Below are 23,812 nucleotides of genomic sequence, written 5' to 3'. Positions count from 1 at the left end.
AGACACTAGGTTCACACTAGCGTTTGGGTTTTCGTTGTTTGTGTCTATAGAGACCTAAAAGATGGAGCACCTGTCTGCTTAAAAAGCAGTTACCCATGTACCCCTTAGACTATATTGGAGTCCGCTGGTTTTTACTGAAACCAGCAGAGAGAAAAGTCCTCATCGCAAGACTTTTATCTCTGCCGATTGTAGACGGAATCTGCGTCCGAATCTTCAATGCAGATGTGAACCTAGCCTTATACATGTGTCCTAAAAGGTCTAAAGGGCTTTTGAGACTGATGTTCATATTCAAAGGAACAAGGCGTAAAAAAGACACACAAGAAGAAGCCCTTTGCCAACATGTGGAAGGACAGCTGATCCGGTTTCTATATTGTAGCCATAGCTGGTGCGGCAGTCACCCTTGATCTCTTCATAATGTATGGGCTCATCCACGGGCTGTAATGAATGCATCCTGTTACTTGTCTAGAAAGACAGAAAAAGCGTTATATTCTCTCTTTCATAAGAAAGAGCCATAGTTCCCAAAGCTAACAGAGGGGCCTCACCTCCTCCACTTCTTTAAAAACACGAAGGAGGTTACTGGCCAAAGCTGCCTCAAGCTCTGTCTGTGTCCATCCTCTCCTTAGCAGCTCTGCTACAAGGTCCGGGTACTTTGATACATCTTCTAGACCTTTTGGTACCCTGAGAGTAAATAGATTGCACAAATCCCATTACAGAACACACGGACCCCTAAAGAAATTCTGTTTCTAGAATGGCTTTAAACGAATGTATACACAACAAGCAAGGTTTAAACCTGAAAGGGACATGTACAGTATATAGCAACCTGGCTGCACAGTTATATACAACTATATAACCTACAAAAGAGAATGTTTGCAAACATATGCCAGAAAAACTGATATTGAAGTACTTCATGCACAAAGCATGAGGCGCACAACACATAAGAATAAGACAACACCAAAGAGTCATAGTATAAGAATATAGAAACAGAACACCTGAAAGTAGCAGAAGTAGTTATGAAAATCACAGAATTACAGTAAGATGGCACTAAGAACCTCTTCAGATGGGGTCCGCCCTGATAGGGAAATGAATACATTCATATATATTTCCTATATGTGTATACATTCTTTCAATAATACTTAGGCTTGTAGAAGGTTGGCTTGATCCATCTTTCATATTAATCAGAATATGTGCTGCACCCCATAGTAAACCAGATCATAATAAAGTCATAAACTTCTATTAATACAGTACAGATAAAATTAATAGTATGTAGTCATTGGGACTTTGCCTTGTCATGAAACAAAATGATGTCCGCTAACACTACCTCAGCTATCATGTGGTGTGATGGGAATTTACCTTTTTGGGAAATTGTCATTGGATATTAAAATTGCTTATTCATATATGTATGCCCACTTTAATGGGTATAAGAAGAGGAATGTTTTGGCACTAGCCTTCATTCTAGTCTGGCATCTTTGTATCACATGCCTTGTTTTAAATGTACCATGGCCTATATAGCGACACAGGGCGAGTGGTCATATAGTAACATCTCTCCATACCCCAGTTAGAACTTTGTATAAATCAATAGTTCAGGTGAATAGAAGGAACTTTTTAATATATCTTTATTAAAAAAATATGTTTTCTTCTCTACTTTCTAGGCTGAATTACCGTCTGCAAAGGAAGGGGTAGAATGAAGCTGCTAGAAAAGACACTCAAATAATTGCTGCACTCTGTTACTCTACTGTGCTATTATAACACTGTTAGGCTTGTAAATAAGAGGCTACCAGTTCACAGAATGAGGCAATAAATCAAATAACCAGCCGCAGCAACCTCCTACTCCCTCCTTCCCTCTCCATAAAGGGTCTGTAAGTGAGGCTGAATACAGATGAATCTTATGTAAAGAAGCAGTCAGATTGAGAATAAGGAGCAGGAGAACAACTAAATAACACTAAGGCCCGATTCACATCTGCTTTCAGTATTCCGTTTGGGAAGTCCGCTTGGGGGACACCCCTGAACAGTATACCAAACATTAAAAAGTGGTTAGCTATAAAAGCACACGTACTATAATAGGGTCCGTGTGCTTTCTGCGCAGTGTCCTCACAAATCATGCGGAGAGAAAAGTACTGCTTGAAGAACTTCTCTCTACATGACTCGTGCGGACACTGCGCAGAAAATATACAGACCCCATTTTAGTCTATGGGGTCCGTGTCCTTTCATAGCTAACCGCTTTTTAAATGTTTGGCATACTGTTCGGGGGGGTCCCCAAACGACTTCCAGAATGGAATACCAAAAGCAGATGTGAACCAGGCCTAAGTTCGCACAAGAGTTCTGGTTTCTGTTTGTGAGGTTCACTTGGGGACCCAACAAACAGAAACCTAATCTGCTTAAAAAAGTGGTTACCCGTGGAAACCTGCAGACCCATAGACTTAATGGGGTCTGCCCAGTTTCCACAGGTCTCTCTGTATTTTTTTAAGCGTATTCAGGGACAGAAACCCCGAACAGAGAATAAGAGGCTAGGTTCACACTAGCAAAGTTTAGCCCCGCCCACTTTTTTGTTGACCCCGCCCATTCTCATTAATTTTTCATGTGCCCGCACACAGTATAATCCTCCTACAGTCACCCGTAAATTATGTTCCCCCTCTATCTCTCCCCCAGTTTCATATACACCCTTCATCTGCCCCCAGTTTCATGTCCCCCCATCTCTGCCCCCAGATTCATGTCCCCTACATCTCTGCCCCCAGATTCATGTCCCCTCCATCTCTGCCCCCCATGTCATGCTGTCCTCTGCTTCATCTGCCCCCAGTTTCACGTTCCACCTCAGTGTACACATTACACTTTCCTTCTCCTCGCTCCCCCGCCGCTCTCTCCGCGCCTCTCTCTCGCACTCAGTTGTAGACGTGATGTGATGTCATCATATCGCGTCTACACAGCCAGTAGCCGGCGTGCAGCGGAGAAGCAAGGAGCTGAACTATGACAGCTCCTTGCTTCAGCCGCATATGTGTTCAACTCAGATCTGCGTCCTCTGGAGATCTGAGTTGAAATCGGGACATACCTCCCTCCAACCGGGACCGTGGGACATGTCGCCGAAATCGTGAATGTCCCGTGGAAATCGGGACGGTTGGGAGGTATGCTGATCTGATAGAAGATCTGACCCTAATAGATCACATACTAAAGACCTTTCCAGTGAATAGGTCATTAGTATAAAAATTCGATTTGGGGCTGAGAAGCCCCTTTAAGAGACTGGTGTATGATAAGTCTTGATAAACCTCCCCCATTGTCCCTTACAAGACTATTCTCCAAGCACCTCACATAAAGTTAACATTGTGGTTTCCTCTTGGGGGTTCTTACTACATACTGTTGTAATACTGACACCTATATATAATCTATAGGTGGTATACAGTAAGCTCTCATGAGTAGTGGCTGTAAGCTCTCATGAGTAGTGGCTGTAAGCTCAGGGAAGAAATGTAGAGTGGTTTCACATATAGGATTTGCTTGAGTAAATTTTTATTTTCTTACCTGGGGACCCCGTCATAATCACCCCCAAATCCAACGGACTCATAACCTGCAATTCTTTTAATGTGATCAAAATGATCTATGGAAAGAAGAAAAATGTATGTCAGAGAAAAAAAAAGGCTACAGTATCTCTCTCCATAACAGATGACAAAATATATAAATGGAGATTCCCTTTAACTTTGGGTCCTGATTACTAAGGGGGCATTCACACTACCGTCTGTGTCCGACAGGTAGTGTCCGCTCCTAGTGTCCGTTCAAAATCTGGCACGGACATTAGGAGCGGACACTAGCTATGTCCGTGACACCTGTCATTTATTTAAATGGCGATCGGGTGCGTTCTTTTGCACTTTGTGCCCTTCCTTCACTGTCCGCATGTAAAGATGTCTGACTTTTCATGCGGACAAAAAAAAAACCTACATGTCGGGTTTTTCCGTCCGCATGAAAAGTCGGACATCTTTACATGCGGACAGTGAAGGAAGGGCACGGAGTGCAAAAGAACGCACCCGATCAGCATTTAAGTGAATTACAAGTGTCACGGACACAGCTAGTGTCCGCTCCTAATGTCCGTGCCAAATTTTGAACGGACACTAGGAGCGGACACTACCTGACGGACACAGACGGTAGTGTGAACGCTCCCTAAGTTGTTTCTATCCTTGCTGTTGGCGACAATACACATAATGGGATATCTGTGAATCCACACTACGTACCTGCCACGTCAGATAAATTGGCAGAATTGCCGCATGTGACATAGTTGTTGTAGAAGTTCACCATCACCAGACCCTTCTTTGCTTTCTGTTTTGAGAAATAAAAGATGTCATAGGGACTTCATGTTATTTAGAATTACCTAAAAAATTAACCCCAGGTTGACCCCCCCTACCCCTATCTCAGTAGTTAATAGATTTTATAATTTTATCTCCCATTGTTCTAAAGAGAATCTATTCTCATAACGCCCTCTGTTATTCCTATTAGACATTAATGAATAAAATGACATCAGAGTGTTACCATTTCCATACACTGAGGGATGTGTCCCTGCACTGTCAGAACCGATTTGGCAGCAGGACTAACACCCAGTTGTCACTTTAGTCATACATTTCTAGGAGGAATAACTTATCACAAAGTTAGAAAAAAACTGATGCTCCAGAATTATTATTTCATGTCAGGTTTCGGACGGCAGGAGAAAACCTTTGACTGCGGGGTAAGTTTATTTCTATGTTACTCCTCTGTTCCTCCTCCCCTTCCTTGTGCGTTTCCCTGTTACCTTGTCTCCAGATGTGGTTTCGTCTGTCTCCCCCTCGTGTTCTATGTCTTTTGGTATCGTCCCATCCCTTCTTAGTTTCGTGTAGCCACGCCCTTCTTCCTCTTTGTCCGGCAACCATCAGCTGAACACATCGTTTTGAACACGTCGTCTCTACGGATGTCTGAAGGTAGGCCGAGTGAGAGCGCCCTCCTGGAAGCTATCCGGGAGGGCATCCGGAGCGAAGGGGACTCTTTCCTCGTCCGCTTGCTAGCGGGTGCTAGGGAAGAGCCTCCCCTTCCGTCTGGGCAGCACGATGCCGGGTCGCGGCGACGAACTGCAAGGCGCTCCCGTCCACCGGAGCGCCTTAGCCCCAGTAATTCCCCTTCTTACAGGAGACGTGGCGGGGAGCGTTCCGAGGGGCGGGCGGTGCCTGCGGCGCGGCCTACGCCCCCTCCCCTCCCGCCGGCGTTAGGCCACTCCCCTTCCGGTTTCGCAGCGGCGCCGGCCATTTCACACTGTGCGGTAGCTCAGGGAGCGCAACACGTGGGAGACATGGGCTCCAAAGAATCAGTGGCAGCCCCCCCGGCCTCCGTCTTGACCCCCCCGTCCACACAGCCCCCTGCTAATACCCGGGCACTCCCTCAGCCATCTGCTGTTCTGCCCCTTACAAGGGATGATTCTTTGGACTGTGTCTGTGAGGCTTCAGCTTCACAGGCTGTGGACAGCAGCAGGGCCTTTCCTGTGTATGCGGCTGCTACCCCTCCTCCCTCCCACGGTCTTCCACTGTATGGGTCACCTCTGGCTATGGAGCAGTTGTCTGTGGGAAGTGTCTCTTCTCACAGGTCCCGGAAGCGGGAGAGATCTCGTTTGTCCACATCTTCAGATTCTTCTAGTGATCGCCCCCGGCGTAGCCGCCGTAAAGGTGGGCGGAAGCGCGATAGAGGGAGGAAGCGTTCCAGGTCCTCGAATCGGAGTGGCCGCTCCAAGCGGTCCCGTTCGCCCCGGCGTCGTTCCCCTTCGTCTTCAAGTTCTTCCTCCAGTCCCCATGGGTCCACCCGATCATCGCGTCAGCATAGACAGAGGCAGGTGCCTGATCCCCCGCAGGAGCGGGCTTCTCGTGAGGCCAGTCGGGCCAGCACGGCGCCACTTTCGGTTTCGGCAGTTGAAGTCCCTGCTGTACCTCCGAGTGGGGAGTGCAACTTTTCTGGGGCCTGGGGGTTGGGGGGTGGACATGAAATGCTTCCTACCTTAAAAGCCTTGGTAGCGCAGTTGAAGCAGAAACAGAAAGGGGATAGGAATGCTCCTTCTGCGGGTTTGTTTAAAGATTCATTGTATTGTGGTATTAGCCCCTTAGGGGCCCATGTAGATGATGAGACCCGTTCAAAGATTTTTAATAACCAATATGTTGACATCTGGTCTCTCCTGTCCGTGGATCAGCACACGGTTGACAAGGAGAGACGGGTGGCCACTGAGCGGGCGGTTGATCGACGCCCTCAGGTGGCCAAGACGATTAACAATTGGTTGCAGGCTTTTTCGGTTTTGGGTTGCATTATGGGCCAGCGCCATCCTGAACGTTGTTCAGAGTTATTTACATATATGGACATGATCTATTGTGCTTACAAGTCGCATGGCGGCACCGCGTGGTGGCGCTATGACGAAGAGTTCAGGAGGCGTTTGTCTTTGCAGCCCGAAATTGGCTGGGCTGTGCAAGCTACCACTGTGTGGCTCCGGCTGATGATGTCTCCGAGGCCTTCGCCCTTTCAGCCTGGGGCCACCGGACCGGGGGCTTCTTCCTCCCCCGGTGCGGTGGCCGTGCGGAGACCGGGAACGTGCTGGCTCTTTAATGAAGGGCACTGCCGTTTCTTCGGTCTCTGCAAATTTAAGCATGAGTGCTCCTCTTGCGGGGGCTCTCATGCCGCATCCAGGTGCAACAAGGCCTCCAGGCTCTCATCAAAGCCTGCAGCGGAATCCAAGGACTCCGGTGAACGTTCTAAAGATGCATCCGGTACCCTGATGCCCAGGCTGCGGCCCAGTTGCGTTTTGGTTTTTCGTTCGGGTTTTTCATCCCCTTTTTGTTTTCCAGGGAACCTGTTATGTCCCAAAATTTGAAATCCGCCAGAGACTTTCCTGACGCCCTCAGGGATAAGGTTTTCAAGGAGGTATCCCTGGGGCGAATGGTTGGTCCTTTTGATTACCCCCCTTTTTCCAATTTGCGCGTATCCCCGCTCGGCGTCGTGCCCAAAAAAGAGCCGGGTAAATTTCGGCTTATTCAACATCTTTCCTTCCCAAAAGGTTCCTCAGTGAATGATGGCATGCCGAAGGACGAGGCTTCCGTCTCATACGTCTCCTTTGACCGGGCGGTGGACCATGTTCGCCGCGTGGGCCAAGGGGCGTTGATGGCGAAGTCCGATATCGAATCGTCTTCTTCCCGTTCATCCGGACTGCTATCATTTGCTGGGTTGCATGGTGGATGGTAAGTATTTTTATGATACTTGCCTCCCCATGGGTTGTTCAATATCATGTCATTATTTTGAGTTGTTCAGCTCCTTTTTGGAATGGGTTGTTCGTTCTGAGACGGGTTCTGTTTCCATCACCCATTACCTGGATGACTTTCTTTTTGTCGCTCCTCCAGGCGATGGGCGTTGCGAATTTCTCCTCTATACGTTTCGTTCCCTTATGCAGTTAATCGGGGTGCCCCTTTCGGAGGATAAGACGGAGGGTCCCTGTACGTGTTTATCGTTCCTTGGTATCGAATTCGATACTGAGGCCATGATTTTTCGCCTGCCGGAGGATAAGCTCCTTCGTCTTCGCGATCTTTTGCTGGGTTTCCTGGCTGTCAAAAAAGTTACATTGAAACAGTTGCAATCCCTTTTAGGTCTCCTGGTTTTCGCGTGTCGAATCATGCCTATGGGAAGGGTTTTTTCTAGGCGCCTGTCCCTGGCGACTAGAGGAGTCACTTCCCCGTCCCACCGCATTCGGGTTACGAAATCCATGAAGGCGGATTTGTCCACGTGGTTGTCGTTTTTGAATTCCTACAATGGTCGTACTTGCTGGCAAACAGGCGAGGTTTCTAACTTCGATATCTCCTTGTTCACCGACGCCTCCGGCAGCCTGGGTTTCGGGGCGGTCCTGGGGTCTAATTGGTGTGCTGAGCCTTGGCCGGACTCATGGCAGTCCGTGGGTCTGTGTAGAAACCTTACGCTCCTTGAGTTGTTTCCCATTGTCGTAGCGGTGGAAATCTGGGGGAACCAGCTTCGGGATCGTAGGGTTCGTTTCTGGACCGACAATTTATCGGTCGTCCATTGCATTAATCACCTTTCTTCATCCTCTCTTCCAGTCCTTTCGTTGCTTTGGCGCCTGGTGCTGAGGTGCCTGGAACTTAACATTTGGTTTCGGGCCCATCATGTGCCAGGTGTCGACAACGGTGTGGCTGACGCCTTATCCCGTTTTCATTGGCAGGAATTCCGGGAGGCCTGTCCGCAGGCTGCACAGGAGGGTGTTCAGTTCCCATCCCACTTGTGGGATTTGGTGGAGATAGGCTCTTGCCCATGATCCAGTCTTCGGTAGCCCCTGCCACATAGAGAGGACACGGTAAGGCCTGGGGTGAGTGGTGTGCGTTGTCACAAGGGGAATTCCGTTGGAATGATCGCTCCTTTTTGCTCAGTTTGACGATAGATTACCTGCTTAGTTTACGGCGGGCGGGGGTATCTGCGGGCGTGGCGCAACGGCGTCTTGCTGGGGTTGGGTTCTTCCTGAAGCTGTCGGGTGTTGAGGACGTCACGGGATGTTTCTGTATACGGCAGGCGTTGAGGGGTTGGCGTAAGGAGCATGTGCGTAAGGACAGTAGGCGACCGATTACCTACGACTCCCTCTCTCGCCTGGTTTTTTCTTCCCCCCCTTTTTTGCAGCGGTCCTTACGAGGCGGTTCTTTTTTCGTCGGCGTGTTGTCTCGCCTTTTTCGGCGCGCTACGCGTTGGGGAATTGGTTTCCCCAGCAAAGCATAGGTCGGGTGGCCTTTTGGACGGTGACGTGATTTTGACTTCAGACTCGCTTCGGATTCGGGTTCGGTGGTCGAAGACCGACGTACTGGGAAAAGGGGAATGGCTTCTGCTCAAAGCGGTTTCCGGTCCGGTTTGCCCAGTTCAGATGTTGGATCGTTTCTGTCGAGTGTGGCCCCCCGCCTTGGCTTTCCTTTCCCACGAGGACGATTCCCCGTTTACTAGGTGCCAATTCGAGTTGTTATTAAAAAAGGGCTTGTCCTTCATCGGTCTGCCAGCGGTGGAATTTGGGACGCACTCTTTTCGGATAGGCGCGGCGACGGAGGCTGCTCGCGTGGGTCTGTCTGAGGAGGACTTGAAGCGGATCGGCCGGTGGAAATCCGGGTGTTACGCTCGTTATATCCGGCCTGAGCTGGTCTTATAAAATTTTTCCTTCTTTTTCAGATCAGCGTGATCCCGTCGTTTTGCTGTTGGGCCATTCCTATATTTATTGGGCTGCCCAGAGGGCCGAAGGCAGACCGAGTGGGAGCAACCTCGGATTTCAACGGATCCAAGTGGTGTGGAGGGGCATTCGTGGAATGAGGTGGTCGCAGATCTTGCCCGAGGCGGTGGAGTTTAGCCGCAGTGTGGACGGCCCGGCTATCCTAGTTATCCATGCCGGCGGCAATGACCTAGTTTTCGTCCGCATGGCGGAGTTGTTAGCTGTCATGCGGTCGGACTTGGAGCGCATCCCCGGGTTTTTCTCGGAGATGGTTCTAGTATGGTCCAAAATTGTTCCTAGATCTCGCTGGCATGGTTCTAGGGACCCCGAGTCTGCCGAACGATGTAGGCGTTCTGTCAATGCACGCATGTCCCGTTTTATTCGTTCCCGCGGGGGGGGGGTGATACGGCATAGGCAACTTGAGGGTGATAACCGTCGCCTTTTGAGGGATGATGGTGTCCACCTTAATGATATCAGGCTCGATATCTTTCTCTCCGGTTTGCAGGATGGTATCGAGCAGGCCCTGTTTTTGTTGGGTGGGGGTCGGCACCCGGTGTAGCCACTCGGGTACCTCCGTGGCGGTTATGCACAAGAAGTAGGGGAGGCGGGGTGATCCCGCCCCTCCTCGGAAGGGGGCTGGGCTCCCCCTCACCTGATCTGCATATGTTTACAGTTGATGTTTACAGTTGGTTGCCATGGCAACCCTTTGTTTTTACTATGAATGTTTTATAAATAAATAGCTGTGGCCGACCTACACCCACGCAAAAGTTATAAGTTAGTCCGTGTCTTCATTTGCGGGTTATTAAGGGTAGGGGAGGTATTCTAGGTTTCATATCCCCGCAGTCTGAGAATTGCAAGCATTTCCCAAAACATAATTATCATATAGGCATACATGTCCATTGAATATGCTTGTGGTAGACTCCCTTTAACCATTTCATGACATCCGCCCATAATAGTACGGTGTATGTCAGGTCTTTAAATATGGTGGGAAAAAATATATATATAAATAAATAAATAAATAAATAAATAAATAAATAAAAAGACCTGAATCACTATAGTTACAGGTGACAGAATTTGGCTACTTCAAGGCATTTTTTTCAAAGTTTTGGAATTTTTTTTAGCGGTTAGATTGTACCAAAAATTATATAAATTTGATATGGCCATAACCATGCTGACTCACACAATTCAGGTAACGGCATTTTTGCCACAAAATGAATGCTGTAAAAATAAAGCCCATAAAGTTGCAAAAATAAAGTTTTCCTTTAATTCCACTCAATGCTGATTGGGTTTTTTCTCCATCGCTTCCCAGCATATTGTACAGAACGTTACATGGTACCATTACAAAGTACAATTTGTCCTGAGAACATGAAGCTCTCAGAGCTCTGTGAACGGAAAATGCTGTTCTTTTCACATTGGATTTTTGTTCCTTTATTACTCACCACAATTTGGAGAACATCATCTTTCACATTTCTTGCATTATTGCATAGCTTGAATGCAGATGAGTGACTGAATATGACAGGGGCCTGAGAGACTTCTAGTGCATCTCTCATCGTCTTCTCGGAAACATGAGCTAAATCCACAATCATTCCAAGGCGATTCATTTCCAAAATAACTTTCTGTGTTAATAAAATATCCACATGTCAAATAATTTAGTAAACAGGCGTGGCCCTTCTAGTAATCTAACATACACCCAAGTCCTAGTTACATAAGCTAATGTCCTTGCACATCTGTTCTAATACATGTCTAAGAAGGCGAACGTTTAAGGGAAACTATCAGGTGTTTTTTCTACCTGAATCTTGTTCGCATCAACTAATGACGTGTTTTTTTTTTGTAAATCGCAACACATCGTCAATTATACCTATGGAAATGCTGGCGTTTTCCATATAGTTATAATGGCATTGTTCCACCTACGATGATAGTCTCAAAATCCTCAATCTGGATCCAGTTTTGTTGTAAATATAACAAAGTCTGTAATAATAAATTGAATCCTCTAATGGACATAACTCGCCCCCTTAAACTGGTTTTGGCCTTGAGTTTATAAATGGTTCTAGTTTCAAAGTTTACATCACTCTTACGGCTGCGCTAAAAACAGCAGGAATCCCTGATATGTATAAAGAAGCAGGAATTGCATATCATGACACAAATATGTAAATATTAAATATAATATACTGCATTATGAAGCACAAATTGTAGGGGAAATAATGCTATATCATTAACACTAAATCTTTTCCAAGCATCCTCTGGTACCCTGGTGGACCATTCAATCCCAGTCTATGACAATGTTAAGGATAAAGCATCACAATCCCTTTGGTTTCAGGATCAGAGCTCATGAATTTTCACCATGATATGTCTCATACTATATATCACTGATGTTAAAGGGAGCGCCCTCTATTGGTTTGCTTGACTCAGACTGTCTTCCTAATTACATCATGGAAGATAGACTTGCACATTCTCAGTGAGCGCCCTCTATTGGTGTGCATACTTGAGGCACTGGCTTCCTAATTACATCATGGAAGTCAGATTTGCATATTCATCCCATGTTCCTTTGCACAGTGGAGACCATGGCTTAAGACTCCACACACCTAAATAGTGGTTTTCTCCCTATGGAGTGACGATATCCCCCCCAACCCTGTGAAATGTTACTCAATAAATGAGTTAATGCAACTTTCTCAAGATTATTGAGGGGAATGGAAAAAGTTATTTATGAAAATTATAAATGAGATCATAAAGAACTTTCTTCTATGTGGGTTTAGGCAATAATACTGGCGATGGCATGTTCTAAAACGAGAAGGAAAAATGAAGTGTTCAACAGCACTCAACAAATTATGAAGCCAAGTACAAGCAACAAATATCTGTAAAAAAAAAAAAAAAAAAGAAGTATAGTGTTTGTCATGTAGAAACCTCCAGTATGACTGAAAATAAAGGGGCTCCATCATTGGGAAAAGTCATTTTTAACTAAGCACATACATGCCTAGATTTTAGAAAGGCTATTACACACACACACACACACCTTTTGTATGTTAATTGCCTCAGTGGTTTTTGAATAATTCTGTTTTTATTCATATGCTAATTAGCTTCCAGCCAGCACAGGAAGTTCCCAGCAGCACCCCTCTCTACTATTCTCTCCTATCTGTGTGTGCAAACAGGAAGTCATCAGCAGCAGCCTGTGCTGTACACCTACATAGGAAAGAATAGCAGAAGAGTACACAATGAGACTTCTGGGGTGCACCAAGGGGCTAATTAGCATATGAATAAAAACAGGCTCATTCAAAAACCATCAAGGCGATTTACATACAAAAGGTAGGTGTGGAATAGCCTTTCTAAAGGCTATGCAAGGGTGTGCTTATCTAAAAATGACTTTTCGCAATGATAGAGCCCCTTTAAGGTTTATGCCCCATGTAGCAGAAGATTGCTGCAGGAAAAACTGCGACGGCTGTGTATCATAGTTTTTCTGCAGTGATTTTCACAGAAAGTTCGTTGAGGCTTCCTCTGCAGACTTTCTGCTTCCATTATACCTATAGGGAAACCGCCAGCATTTCCGTAGGTATAATTGACATGCTGCTATTTTCAAAAGCGGATTGGTTTTAGAAATTGCAGTGTTTCCACTGTGCATATTTTTCTGCAATGTGTGGATTGGATTCACTATATCTAGTCAGAAAACCTCAGTAACAAATTGGCTACATGGAAACCATCTGCAGTTGTCCCTCTTTTATTCTTACCTTTCCAAACTCTGATAAACCATTGCTTTTAGGTGGGTCGGATCCTGTATCTACCAGCCAATTATCCACCCTGTCAAGAAACAAATAGGTATAATCATATATATTTTGGTCTCAGCACAAAATCTGTACCAAGGCTTCCAAGGGGTCTTTGGGCACAAAGGCCCTTGTAATTGCCTCTATCACTACCTTTGCTGTCGACAATACAATATGTTCCATATAAATGAGGGTAAATAAGAACAGCCATTCCTTGAACCCGCAAGTATTTTGCTACCTTCTCTGCCCACCAATGAGAAGAGTGAAGACAGTGGTGTAACTAGAAATGGCGGGGCCCCAAGGTGAACATTTGACATGGGCTTCCCCCTCCCCCCCTTAGTTGCCCCCAGTTTAATGTCATAATGTCACCCTTTAGCTACTCCTACTGTTTAATGTCCCTCTCCAGCTGCCCCAGTTTAATGACCTCCTCTAGTTGCCCCCAGTTTAAACTGGGGAACCTGGAGAGGGACTTCATACTGTGGGGAAATTGGAAGGCAACATTATAATGTGGAGTATTATACTTTGTGGGGGCACGCATAAAAAATGGATGAGAATGAGTGGGGTCATCGTAGACATGGCTGGAGCTAAATTTGCTGCAGCGTGCATAGCGCCCTGCATTCTGTCCCACTTTCTGTCCTTTGAAGGTTGGGAGGTATGGTGAAGGAAGCATAGGAGGCAGAGCACATCACTGTACAGTGTACGGTGTCTGCTACAGTGCTGTATTCCTGCCATGTGCATCCCTGCAAAGGGAAGATAAGTCCTGCCAGCAAGCCCCTAAGTGAAAGTAAAAGAACAAACAGAAAAAAGCCCATGCAGATACCTGCTGGGGTTTCTAGTCCTATTAATATCAGGAATTTGGAGTTATTAATTTAGTTTTAGTAATTCCGTGTGCATCACGTTAATAACAATTAGCCCCCGTCATGTCCCTCATATTAACCCCTGAGTGCCTCACATAAGGCTTACTAATATGAAAGAAATATAGAGGTACTAATTAAGAACCTCAAACATGAGGATATTTAAGTAATACTTCGAGGTCTCTCACATATTAGTAACCCTTATGTGAAGCATACAGCAGTTAATGTGAGGGACATGATGGGGTTACTTTTTATTAATATGAGAAAAATACACACAGCGGAAATGCGATTTCCAAAACTGTTGCGGTTATCTGATGCCCTGTAACATTCACTTTCTTGGCAGTAAATAAAGGACCTTGACAGAAGAAAGCCATATTGTATAATTACTAACGTAGATGCTGTTCTTACCATGGGACATTACAGCTGTGTGTCAATGTCATATATCTCACACCTAGATGGTAAAAGGTCCGCAATACTCCCAAGTTGCTGTCCATGGAGTGTCCACCTTCCACGCCAATCAAACTGGCCACTTTTTTGTTCCGAATAGCTTCAGCAATCCCTAAGTGAAGAATGCAACATACAAGAATATTAGCATATAAAAGTGCCAGAGGCATTACCTAGAGCCCCTATGACCTAAATATCTGTGATAGAAAATAATAGTCCGCAAGGAGTATGAGTGTCACTACAGAAGGTACAAAGGTTGTAGTGACACCGGGCCTTGGAGCTAGTGTTCGTCAAAAATTCACACAATGGGATTTACCCCCTTATTTTGGGTTGGATTCTGTCCTAATTCTGCCTCTCATTGTTTCACTGGCCCCTTTTTCTGGTCTCACGCAGTTTAATATCCCTTTACTAACTTCCCAACAGTATATTGCACCATTATTGGCCTTCACACAGTAATTATCTTATTTATTGGCCCCCATACAGTAAGTACCCTTTTTATTGACCATTATGCAGTAAGTGCCCCATTTACTAAACTCCATACAGTAAGGACCCCCTTTACTGGCTCCAATATAGTCTGTGCCCCCTTTACTGGCACCCACAGAGTGATTTATTCCAGCAGATAACGGTTGATATTCACTTACCCATCCCTGCTCCTTTCCATGGAACCTCTGCTTTGGCTCCATCTTATGTTGATGCTGAACGTCAAGGCGATGCACAGACATTGTTCATTGTTGCAACATAACTGAGGCCCGATTCACATCCGCGTTCAGTATTTCGTTCGGGGAGTCCGCATGGGGACCCCCCAAATGTAATACCGAATCAATTGAAAAATGATGAGTTTATGAAAGCACACTGATCCCACAGACTATAATGTGGTCCGTGTGTTTTCTGCATGATTCATGTGGAGAGAAAAGTACTTCATGAACTACTTTTCTCTCCGCATGTTCCATGCAGTCTCTGCGCAGAAAACACACAGACCCAGTTATAGTCTATGGAGTCAATGTGCTTTCATAAGCTCACTGCTTGTCAATATGTTTGGTATTCCATTCGGGGGGTCCCTATGCGGACTCCCCAAACAGAATACCAAACGCAGATATGAACTAGGCCTAAAGGTGAAGCGGAAGAGGAAGGAGCAGGGATGGGTAAATGGATATCAGCTGTTACCTACTGGAATTATTTAATAGGTTAAAAAAAAGCACTGAGGCAGAACCCCTAATGTCATGTGCCCCATAGCAACCACTATGGCGGTATTTCTTCCACTGACCAAGTCTTCAATGGGAGTTTTATCTTGTCCAATCTCAGTACTGGCAGTGGTGTAACACCTAAAAGGACAAAACTCTCCACAGAGCGTAAAAAAAAATTACTTTTATCAAAATGAATCAGGCATGGATCCGTGAGGATTTTCAAACACTTCATGCCTCCAAATAGTGGTTTGACCCAAAACAAATCTGGGTCCTGAGTCACACAAACCAAAACGACATGAATCTTGAAAGGTTAACTTATCTCTAAGCACAAAGTCACTGTAACTTTAGATAGATTGATTCCTATTGACATGAGTCACTGAAAGGGGATTTGACTTATCCACCAAAGGAAAGGAATATATAAAACTTTACTTTTATTAGATACTTTAAAACATGTAATCAAATGTTTAAAACATGTCCTACACCATAACCCGCTATGCAACGACAGGTAAGTGTATAAAGAGGAGAGCTAGTAGCGCTATCTCTGTTGCGCCCTACATAAACATTATCTCTACCTCCCTCATCCAGTACACGATGTGCACCAGAAACCTCACAGATTTAAATAAGAACGTGACCAGCAATACTGAAAAAGCTCAATGGAATGCTCCCCCACCCCTCCGAGGATACTGGCCTAACGCCACACCAACAGAGGAGGAAAGGTACCACTGGCTTGGTCACTATTCAGATTATCTGCGTGTGGGTGCTACATCTATAACTACTTTATCTGACCCTACGCATTTCTTCACTCAAAGTGATTCATCAGGGGTCTCTTTTACTAGGTCCTGAACATCGGACCCTCTCCATAACACTTCGTGCAAGAAAAATCAGCGGTAGGTGTTCTGACTGCTAGCAGGACCGCCGCTCGACTCCCAGCGGTCTCCGGTTTCTGGTGCACATCATGTATTGGATGAGGGAGGTAGAGATAATGTTTATGTAGGGCGCAACAGAGATAGTGCTACTAACTCTCCTCTTTATACACTTACCTGTCGTTGCATAGCGGGTTATGGTGTAGGACATGTTTTAAACATTTGGTTACATGTTTTAAAGTATCTAATAAAAGTAAAGTTTTATATATTCCTTTCCTTTGGTGGATAAGTCAAATCCCCTTTCAGTGACTTATCTCTAAGCACAGTGTGAAGTGAAGCCAGTAACTTTTCAGCGGTGTCACCGTCTTCCTTTATCATCTTCCAGTTACTGTAATGTTGCTGCTGCTGCCTGTTACCCCTAAACAGCTACCAGTACCAGAACTGCCACTATTCAGCCAGACCTGTTCTGTGGCCTGGTCCATCATATTATGCCCTGCTGCAATGCCACACATGATTCCACAGTTGCCTAGAGAGTACCACCTCCGCCATCACTCAGGCAGAAATATCCTGAGGCCTGTTCCATAATATTATGCCTTGCTGTACTGCTACATGCATTAGGTCACTGTGGAATCAGCTGCCTACTGTGTACCATACCTCCTAACCATCATGATTTCCGCGGGACATTCACGATTTTGTTGTCCTGTCCCGCGGTTCCGGTCAGCGGGAGGTATGTCCCGATTTCAACTCAGATCTGTGTCCGGAGGACGCAGTTCTGAGTTGAATACATACGCGACTAAAGCAAGGAGCTGTCACAGCTCAGCTCCTTGCTTTGCCACGGCGCTCTAGCTAGTGGATGTGTAAGCGCGATGTGATGACGTCACATTGCGCCTACAACTCTGTTAGTGAAACTGTGTGGAGAGCGGCGGGGGAGCGTTGGAAGGAGAGTATACGTGTTTTTTTTATGTTAAACATTGAGGTGGAACATAATGAAGGGGGCTTATGAAACTGGGGGCAGATGGGGGAGGGGGGAAGGGAGACATGAATCTGGGGGCAGATGGGGGGAGGGGGACATGAATCTGGGGACAGAGATGGAGGGGGACATGAATCTGGGGACAGAGATGGAGGGGGACATGAATCTGGGGACAGAGATGGAGGGGGACATGAATCTGGGGACAGAGATGGAGGGGGACATGAATCTGGGGACAGAGATGGAGGGGGACATGAATCTGGGGACAGAGATGGAGGGGGACATGAATCTGGGGACAGAGATGGAGGGGGACATGAATCTGGGGACAGAGATGGAGGGGGACATGAATCTGGGGACAGAGATGGAGGGGGACATGAATCTGGGGACAGAGATGGAGGGGGACATGAATCTGGGGACAGAGATGGAGGGGGACATGAATCTGGGGACAGAGATGGAGGGGGACATGAATCTGGGGACAGAGATGGAGGGGGACATGAATCTGGGGACAGAGATGGAGGGGGACATGAATCTGGGGACAGAGATGGAGGGGGACATGAATCTGGGGACAGAGATGGAGGGGGACATGAATCTGGGGACAGAGATGGAGGGGGACATGAATCTGGGGACAGAGATGGAGGGGGACATGAATCTGGGGACAGAGATGGAGGGGGACATGAATCTGGGGACAGAGATGGAGGGGGACATGAATCTGGGGACAGAGATGGAGGGGGACATGAATCTGGGGACAGAGATGGAGGGGACATGAATCTGGGGACAGAGATGGAGGGGGACATGAATCTGGGGACAGAGATGGAGGGGGACATGAATCTGGGGACAGAGATGGAGGGGGACATGAATCTGGGGACAGAGATGGAGGGGGACATGAATCTGGGGGCAGAGATGGAGGGGGACATGAATCTGGGGGCAGAGATGGAGGGGGACATGAATCTGGGGCAGAGATGGAGGGGGACATGAATCTGGGGGCAGAGATGGAGGGGGACATGAATCTGGGGACAGAGATGGAGGGGGACATGAATCTGGGGACAGAGATGGAGGGGGACATGAATCTGGGGACAGAGATGGAGGGGGACATGAATCTGGGGACAGAGATGGAGGGGGACATGAATCTGGGGGCAGAGATGGAGGGGGACATGAATCTGGGGGCAGAGATGGAGGGGGACATGAATCTGGGGGCAGAGATGGAGGGGGACATGAATCTGGGGGCAGAGATGGAGGGGGACATGAATCTGGGGGCAGAGATGGAGGGGGACATATAATTTACGGGTGACTGTAGAAGGATTATACTGTGTGGGGGCACATGAAAAATGAATGAGAATGGGCGAAGTCAACATAAAAGTGGGTGCAGCTAATGTAGTCCACCACCTATTAGCACTCACCTGCTGTACTGTCTACACACTGAAAGTTTGCTGGATATTTTTCACACATTCGATGGATGACATCTATCTGCTCCAGGGTCCTCTTTACAGCATCTTTACCTTGAGTGTCACAGGGAACATAGGCTGCCCAGAACTATGTAAAGTAATACACATGGTGAATGCATGCCAAATATACATGATTAATAAAGATTATATAGTCACCTCCTGTGGGTAATGCTTCCTAAACTACTTTTTAAATGGAACCTATATATGAAAAATGCCATTCAATGTGTAGGCAGCAAGTTATAAAAGGATAATCCTACACATCAGACTGATATATAGGTTTATGGGAAAAGATTCAGAATAACCTGTCATTTATCCTTTGGAATATCGGTGATTGACATCCTTCCCTCTATACATAAAAAGATAGCTGTCAGTCACTGATAGGTTGAGAAGTCAAGGAGGTTGTCTTAATAAGGAGCAATGATTTCAGGGGATAAGTGACAGGTGCTTTTCCCATAAACTTATACATCAATCTGCTCAGCTCCTTCTGATCTATAACACGCTGCCTACAGATTGGACAGCATTTTCCATGTGACAGGTTCCCTTTAAGTCAATACGTAAAACCAGCTGTGACATGTTTCTTTTTTCAATCGGCCAGCATTAATTTTACCGTCAGTGAATGGGGGCTATTCTCATTACCGTCAATATATTGTTCATTTCCTATTTTTGGATACCTTTATACACAAATCTATAGGGAATGCATGAAAACAGGTTCCGCGGGGTGCAAGACAGCTGAGAAAAATGGATGTCTGAGATACATTTTCCGTCTCATTAATGATTCAGGGCAGCTCAACCTTTCCCACATTCTTTATACTGCAGCTTTTAAGGCCCACACTGCAGAAATGCTCTGTTTTTGCAGCTTTTTTTTTTAAAGCCAAAGCCAACAATGGTTACAGAAGGAATGGGAAATCTATAGGAATCACTTATTCTTTTCAATCCACTCCTGGTTTTGACTCTAAAAACCCACAGCAAAATCTGCAACCACAAAAAAGCTACATTTCTGTAACATGGAAACATGGTACTTAGTGACCAGTATAATCTTGTGAAACAATAGGCTTGATGTTGCCAGAGAGAGGAAGGCTTCTGCTACTTAAACTAAGTTCACTGTGTGACTGTTCGGTGCCACGGGTTTCTGAGGATAACTGCTTTTAAGCGTATTGGGGTTCCGTTTTTTTGGGGTCTCCAAGCAGACCCAAAGAACAAAAACCCCAGTGCAGGTGTGAACTAGCCTTAAGATGTTGTTGCTGCTGTATAAAGGTTCTAGATTACGTATTCAGTAACATTATAATACAAAATTGTTCAATGATATCCAATGAATAGTTGGCAGGTTGAAGTCTACACACTCACCTGTCCCCCCACTCTTCCCTCGATAAGTTTGGGGATGTTGGTATGTGTATCATTCAGAGTGAAAAGATCTGCCTTATTTAGCTGGTTATTGAATTTACTCAGTAGCTGCCAGGGCAGATCATTGTGCCTATGGAGAAAATATGGGATTTAATATTAATAAGAGGGTGACAAACAATAAGCAGCACCCCTTGTGATGAAACGACACATCTGGACTAAATCATTTACTGCTTACTAGAGCAAAACATGAACTGTCATTGACTTATATTATCAGACCAATCTGAAGATCAATATAAACATATACTAGTGTGTATGGTACATAAAGTGCTTGTCCACTTGTAACAGTCCCTTTGTGTTCCCTTGCAGGGGCTCTAGTGCAAGTCAATGCCCACCAGCTTCACTTGGCAAAGCAGTCAGTGTTGAGCTCACATAGAATAAGTTGAGACCAGAACAGGGATGATAATAATAATAATAATAATAAAAATTATTATTATTAATTATTATTATTATTATTATTATTATTATTATTATTATTATTATTATTATTATTATGTTAGATGATGGAACCTTTTTGTGAGAGTGCTTCTTCAGGGCAAGGCCAGACTTTGTCGTGTTCCTGCCAAGATGTGGCTAAAACCTGCAAAGTCATCCACCGTGGATTTCCATTAACTCATGGGAAAAAGATTTTTAATGATCACTCACTATTAATGGTTACACAGTTTTGTAGGTATAAATGTCTGTTTGTCTTTCATCTAGTTTATCTATTAACAATGTAAGCTTTCCCATGATGAGGGCTCTGGCATGTGGCAGCTGATAAGTCTTGTGTGTCTCCTATAAAGTCTGCCTCATATGTAACTGTATATACAATATATATGTCCCTGCACCGTGGGAATTTTTCCTGGAGAAGGGCGGCATGTGGTAGCTGGTGCATGTATTATACCACATAAGAGCTGAGCAACACCGACTGTAAACTGCATCAATACTATGGTAACAGCAATTTTCAACTATATAATAGTATACAATATTGGAGTTTCAACTTAGTTCTCTATGGATTTCCGAACATTTATGCCCAGCAGCAGAAAGCCTAAGGCATGTGCACCTGGAGCAACATCATCGAACATGGGGGTTCCTCTGAGCTCTTCAAACTCCAAGGAAGAAAATCTGACAACTAAAGGACTGAATCAACTTCTTATCTATATACATTCAATGTCTTCTGAACTGAAACTGTAATAAGGGCTAGTTCACACGGGGGCAAAGAGGCTGATTTTGACAGCGGATTTCACTTCAAAATCAGCCCCTTAAGGGCTCGTTCACACGGTGGCAAAGGGGCGGATTTTGACAGCGGATTTTGCTTCAAAATCCGAACCTTTACAATGGTGGTCTATGCATACTTGAGCCGACATAGGAGGGGAAAGCCACGACCGCGATGGTCGTGGCAGGTGGGTTTTGACCACGCGTCTCTCTCTGTGTCAAAACCCGCGCGGTAGGTTCACGTGTGAACTGACCCTTACAATAGATTGCTAGCTTTTTTTCTGCTAGCAGAAAAAAAGAAGTGACATGACCTTTCTTCAGGCGTTTTCCGCCTGAAGAAAGCAATAGAAGTGAATGGGAGGCGGAAAACGCCAAGCTTTTTTTTTGCAGAAAAAGTGACCAAAACAGCGAGGCTTTTTTTTCGGCCCATTCACTTTATGGGAGGGGAAAACAGCCTGGCTTTTTTTGAAGCTGTTTTTACAAAAAAAAAAAAAAAAAAAAGCTCCAAGAAAAGCTCCTAAAAGCGCGGCAAGGTCCAAAAAAAAAAAGCTTCCTAATTAGGAAGTTTTTTTTTCAGGACCAAAATAAGCCACACATAATTTACATGTGAACTAGCCATTAATCTTGGCAACCAGTAGATGAGAGGTGCTCATCCTTATCCTCCATCTTCTGAGTGGGTTTCTGTGAAAGGCGACCTGTCAATACAGCTACAGTATGCTGCTAAAACAGCTTTAGCATGTAGTATGTGATGAGCGGGACCCCCATATGCGTCCCCCAAAACTTAGGGGAAACAGTTACAGCTGTGAATGCTGCAATCCCTATAGCTAACCCAATAGCTATACCACTGGTCCCCTGAGAATAACCAGACTACAAAGAGTGCAATGGCTAAGACATGCAGTGCAATGATCATTTGTGATCAATGGGGCAACCCAACAACATGACTTCAAGTTATCTGCAGCACAACTGTAAGTGAAATGAAGCATTAACTAGTTCTCCATGAAATCAATGAGGTATAAATACCAAGAAATGTCAAAACCTCCAGAGCCAATGCATTTCTTTGTAGATAAACCAAAAGGACTAAGGATGGAAGTCACAAGGAAGGATCACACTTCTCCCAAGGATGTTCAATCAACTGATTCTTCTTTATTCGTGACAAACACACACCACATGTTTCAGGGTATAGACCCCTTTCTCAATTGTACATGGACAAAAGTAGCACATCCTTGGGTGAAACGCGGTTCTGCCTCGTGACCTCTTGGAGGTCTATCCTAGGTCTTTTTGTTCTATTCCTGACACCTGGGTGATACGGACCCTGCAGCTGATACCACCCAGAGAAGAACCAGCGGTTCTGATGTGTATTTGGTAGTTGCGAATTTTTCACAACCGATCAAGGTGAGAGCTCTACCTATTTTATACAGTCGCATTGGTCCAAGATGGTATTACACTATATAAAGCTCGGTGCCGTTTTATTTTCCTCTCGTCTGAGCATTCTTTGTAGATATTCTCTATTTTCTCGAATACATAAAAATTTACATAACTATATATGGTGTATAATCCAATATGGGTTTTCTTAACCACACATGGTAATATCGATAAACTTTGTTATTGTTAATCTGAAGATAGGGTAGATATGGAATCCACTATGACTGTGTAGCCCAAACACTCATAAGAATCTGTTACTGAGCAAAGCTGTAGGTCCATGAAACTACTATATACCATTTATTATACTACTGTCCTAGTAGATGGCACAGGGCCAAGGGGTTATTGCAACCTACAGCTAACTACACTACAAACAGCACAGTCACCTGTGACTCTCATGCATGTGACATTATATGCTGTGACATCGAAAGACCATACTATTTCAAATGTAATCTCTAGCTCTGAAAAATTATTGCTAAAATGTTATTATAAGTTCAGGGATGCAAGTTGGCCATGTATGACCTGTAACCTTAATAGCAACACTTACCCATCGATGACCGGTGTACCATCCATTATCCTCAGGGCTTCAATCCTGTTTGAGTTGACCACCGTCATAAGCTCACAGAGCAGTAGAGTTAATAGCCCTAGCAGTGCCATAGTGTTTTTGGTCTGCATAGTATTTTTTTTTTTTTTGTTTAATTTGGGGGACTCCTTGGATGCAGATCCTCAGCTCTTCAGTGAGGGTGTTAATGTCCTCAGGACCTTGTCTGGTGTATTTAGTTAGCCCATATACTGTATCTGTTAAATATTAGAGATGGTGTAAGAGATTCCCTTCAATGTCATATACAAAAATTACTAATTAACAGAGATTTCGTTGGCTAGGAGGAGCCAGCGTTGCATTGGTTAATTACCGTCATATACCCAACAGTGAATTGTGGAAGAAAAGAAAAAAAAAAATCAGTAGAGCTGTACACGAAGTTTGCCTAATAGGGATCAATTAATATTAGCAATTCTCAGATATTATGGGACACAAGAACACTAATGATATACAGACATTGATGCTATCTACCATGGT

At 45.2% G+C, this 23,812-nt stretch overlaps 1 protein-coding gene across 1 annotated transcript; it reads right to left on the bottom strand.

Annotated features, from left to right (window-relative positions):
- Window positions 1-288: 288 nt before the first annotated feature.
- DPEP1 (dipeptidase 1) lies at window positions 289-23,412 on the bottom strand. The gene is made up of 10 exons (XM_075280598.1): window positions 23,285-23,412; window positions 20,071-20,197; window positions 18,682-18,814; window positions 14,235-14,385; window positions 12,940-13,009; window positions 10,660-10,836; window positions 4,212-4,296; window positions 3,508-3,583; window positions 543-678; window positions 289-462 (listed from the first exon to the last, which is right to left on the bottom strand). The coding sequence occupies exons 1-10, from the start codon at window positions 23,410-23,412 to the stop codon at window positions 289-291; spliced, it is 1,257 nt and encodes a 418-aa protein (XP_075136699.1).
- Window positions 23,413-23,812: the final 400 nt, after the last annotated feature.

The sequence above is a fragment of the Leptodactylus fuscus genome, chromosome 7 (genome assembly GCF_031893055.1).
Source record: "Leptodactylus fuscus isolate aLepFus1 chromosome 7, aLepFus1.hap2, whole genome shotgun sequence".
NCBI lineage: Eukaryota > Metazoa > Chordata > Amphibia > Anura > Leptodactylidae > Leptodactylus > Leptodactylus fuscus.
This window is presented reverse-complemented; position numbering and strand designations above follow the sequence as displayed.

Coding starts and splice junctions, on each gene's coding strand:
- DPEP1 (XM_075280598.1), bottom strand. CDS start 23,412: ATGCAGACCAAAAACACTATGGCACTGCTAGGGCTATTAACTCTACTG. Junction 13,010..14,234: donor CACAGCTGTAATGTCCCATG/GTAAGAACAGCA, acceptor GTTTCTTGACAG/GGTGGATAATTGGCTGGTAG. Junction 679..3,507: donor GATTATGACGGGGTCCCCAG/GTAAGAAAATAA, acceptor ATTTACTCTCAG/GGTACCAAAAGGTCTAGAAG.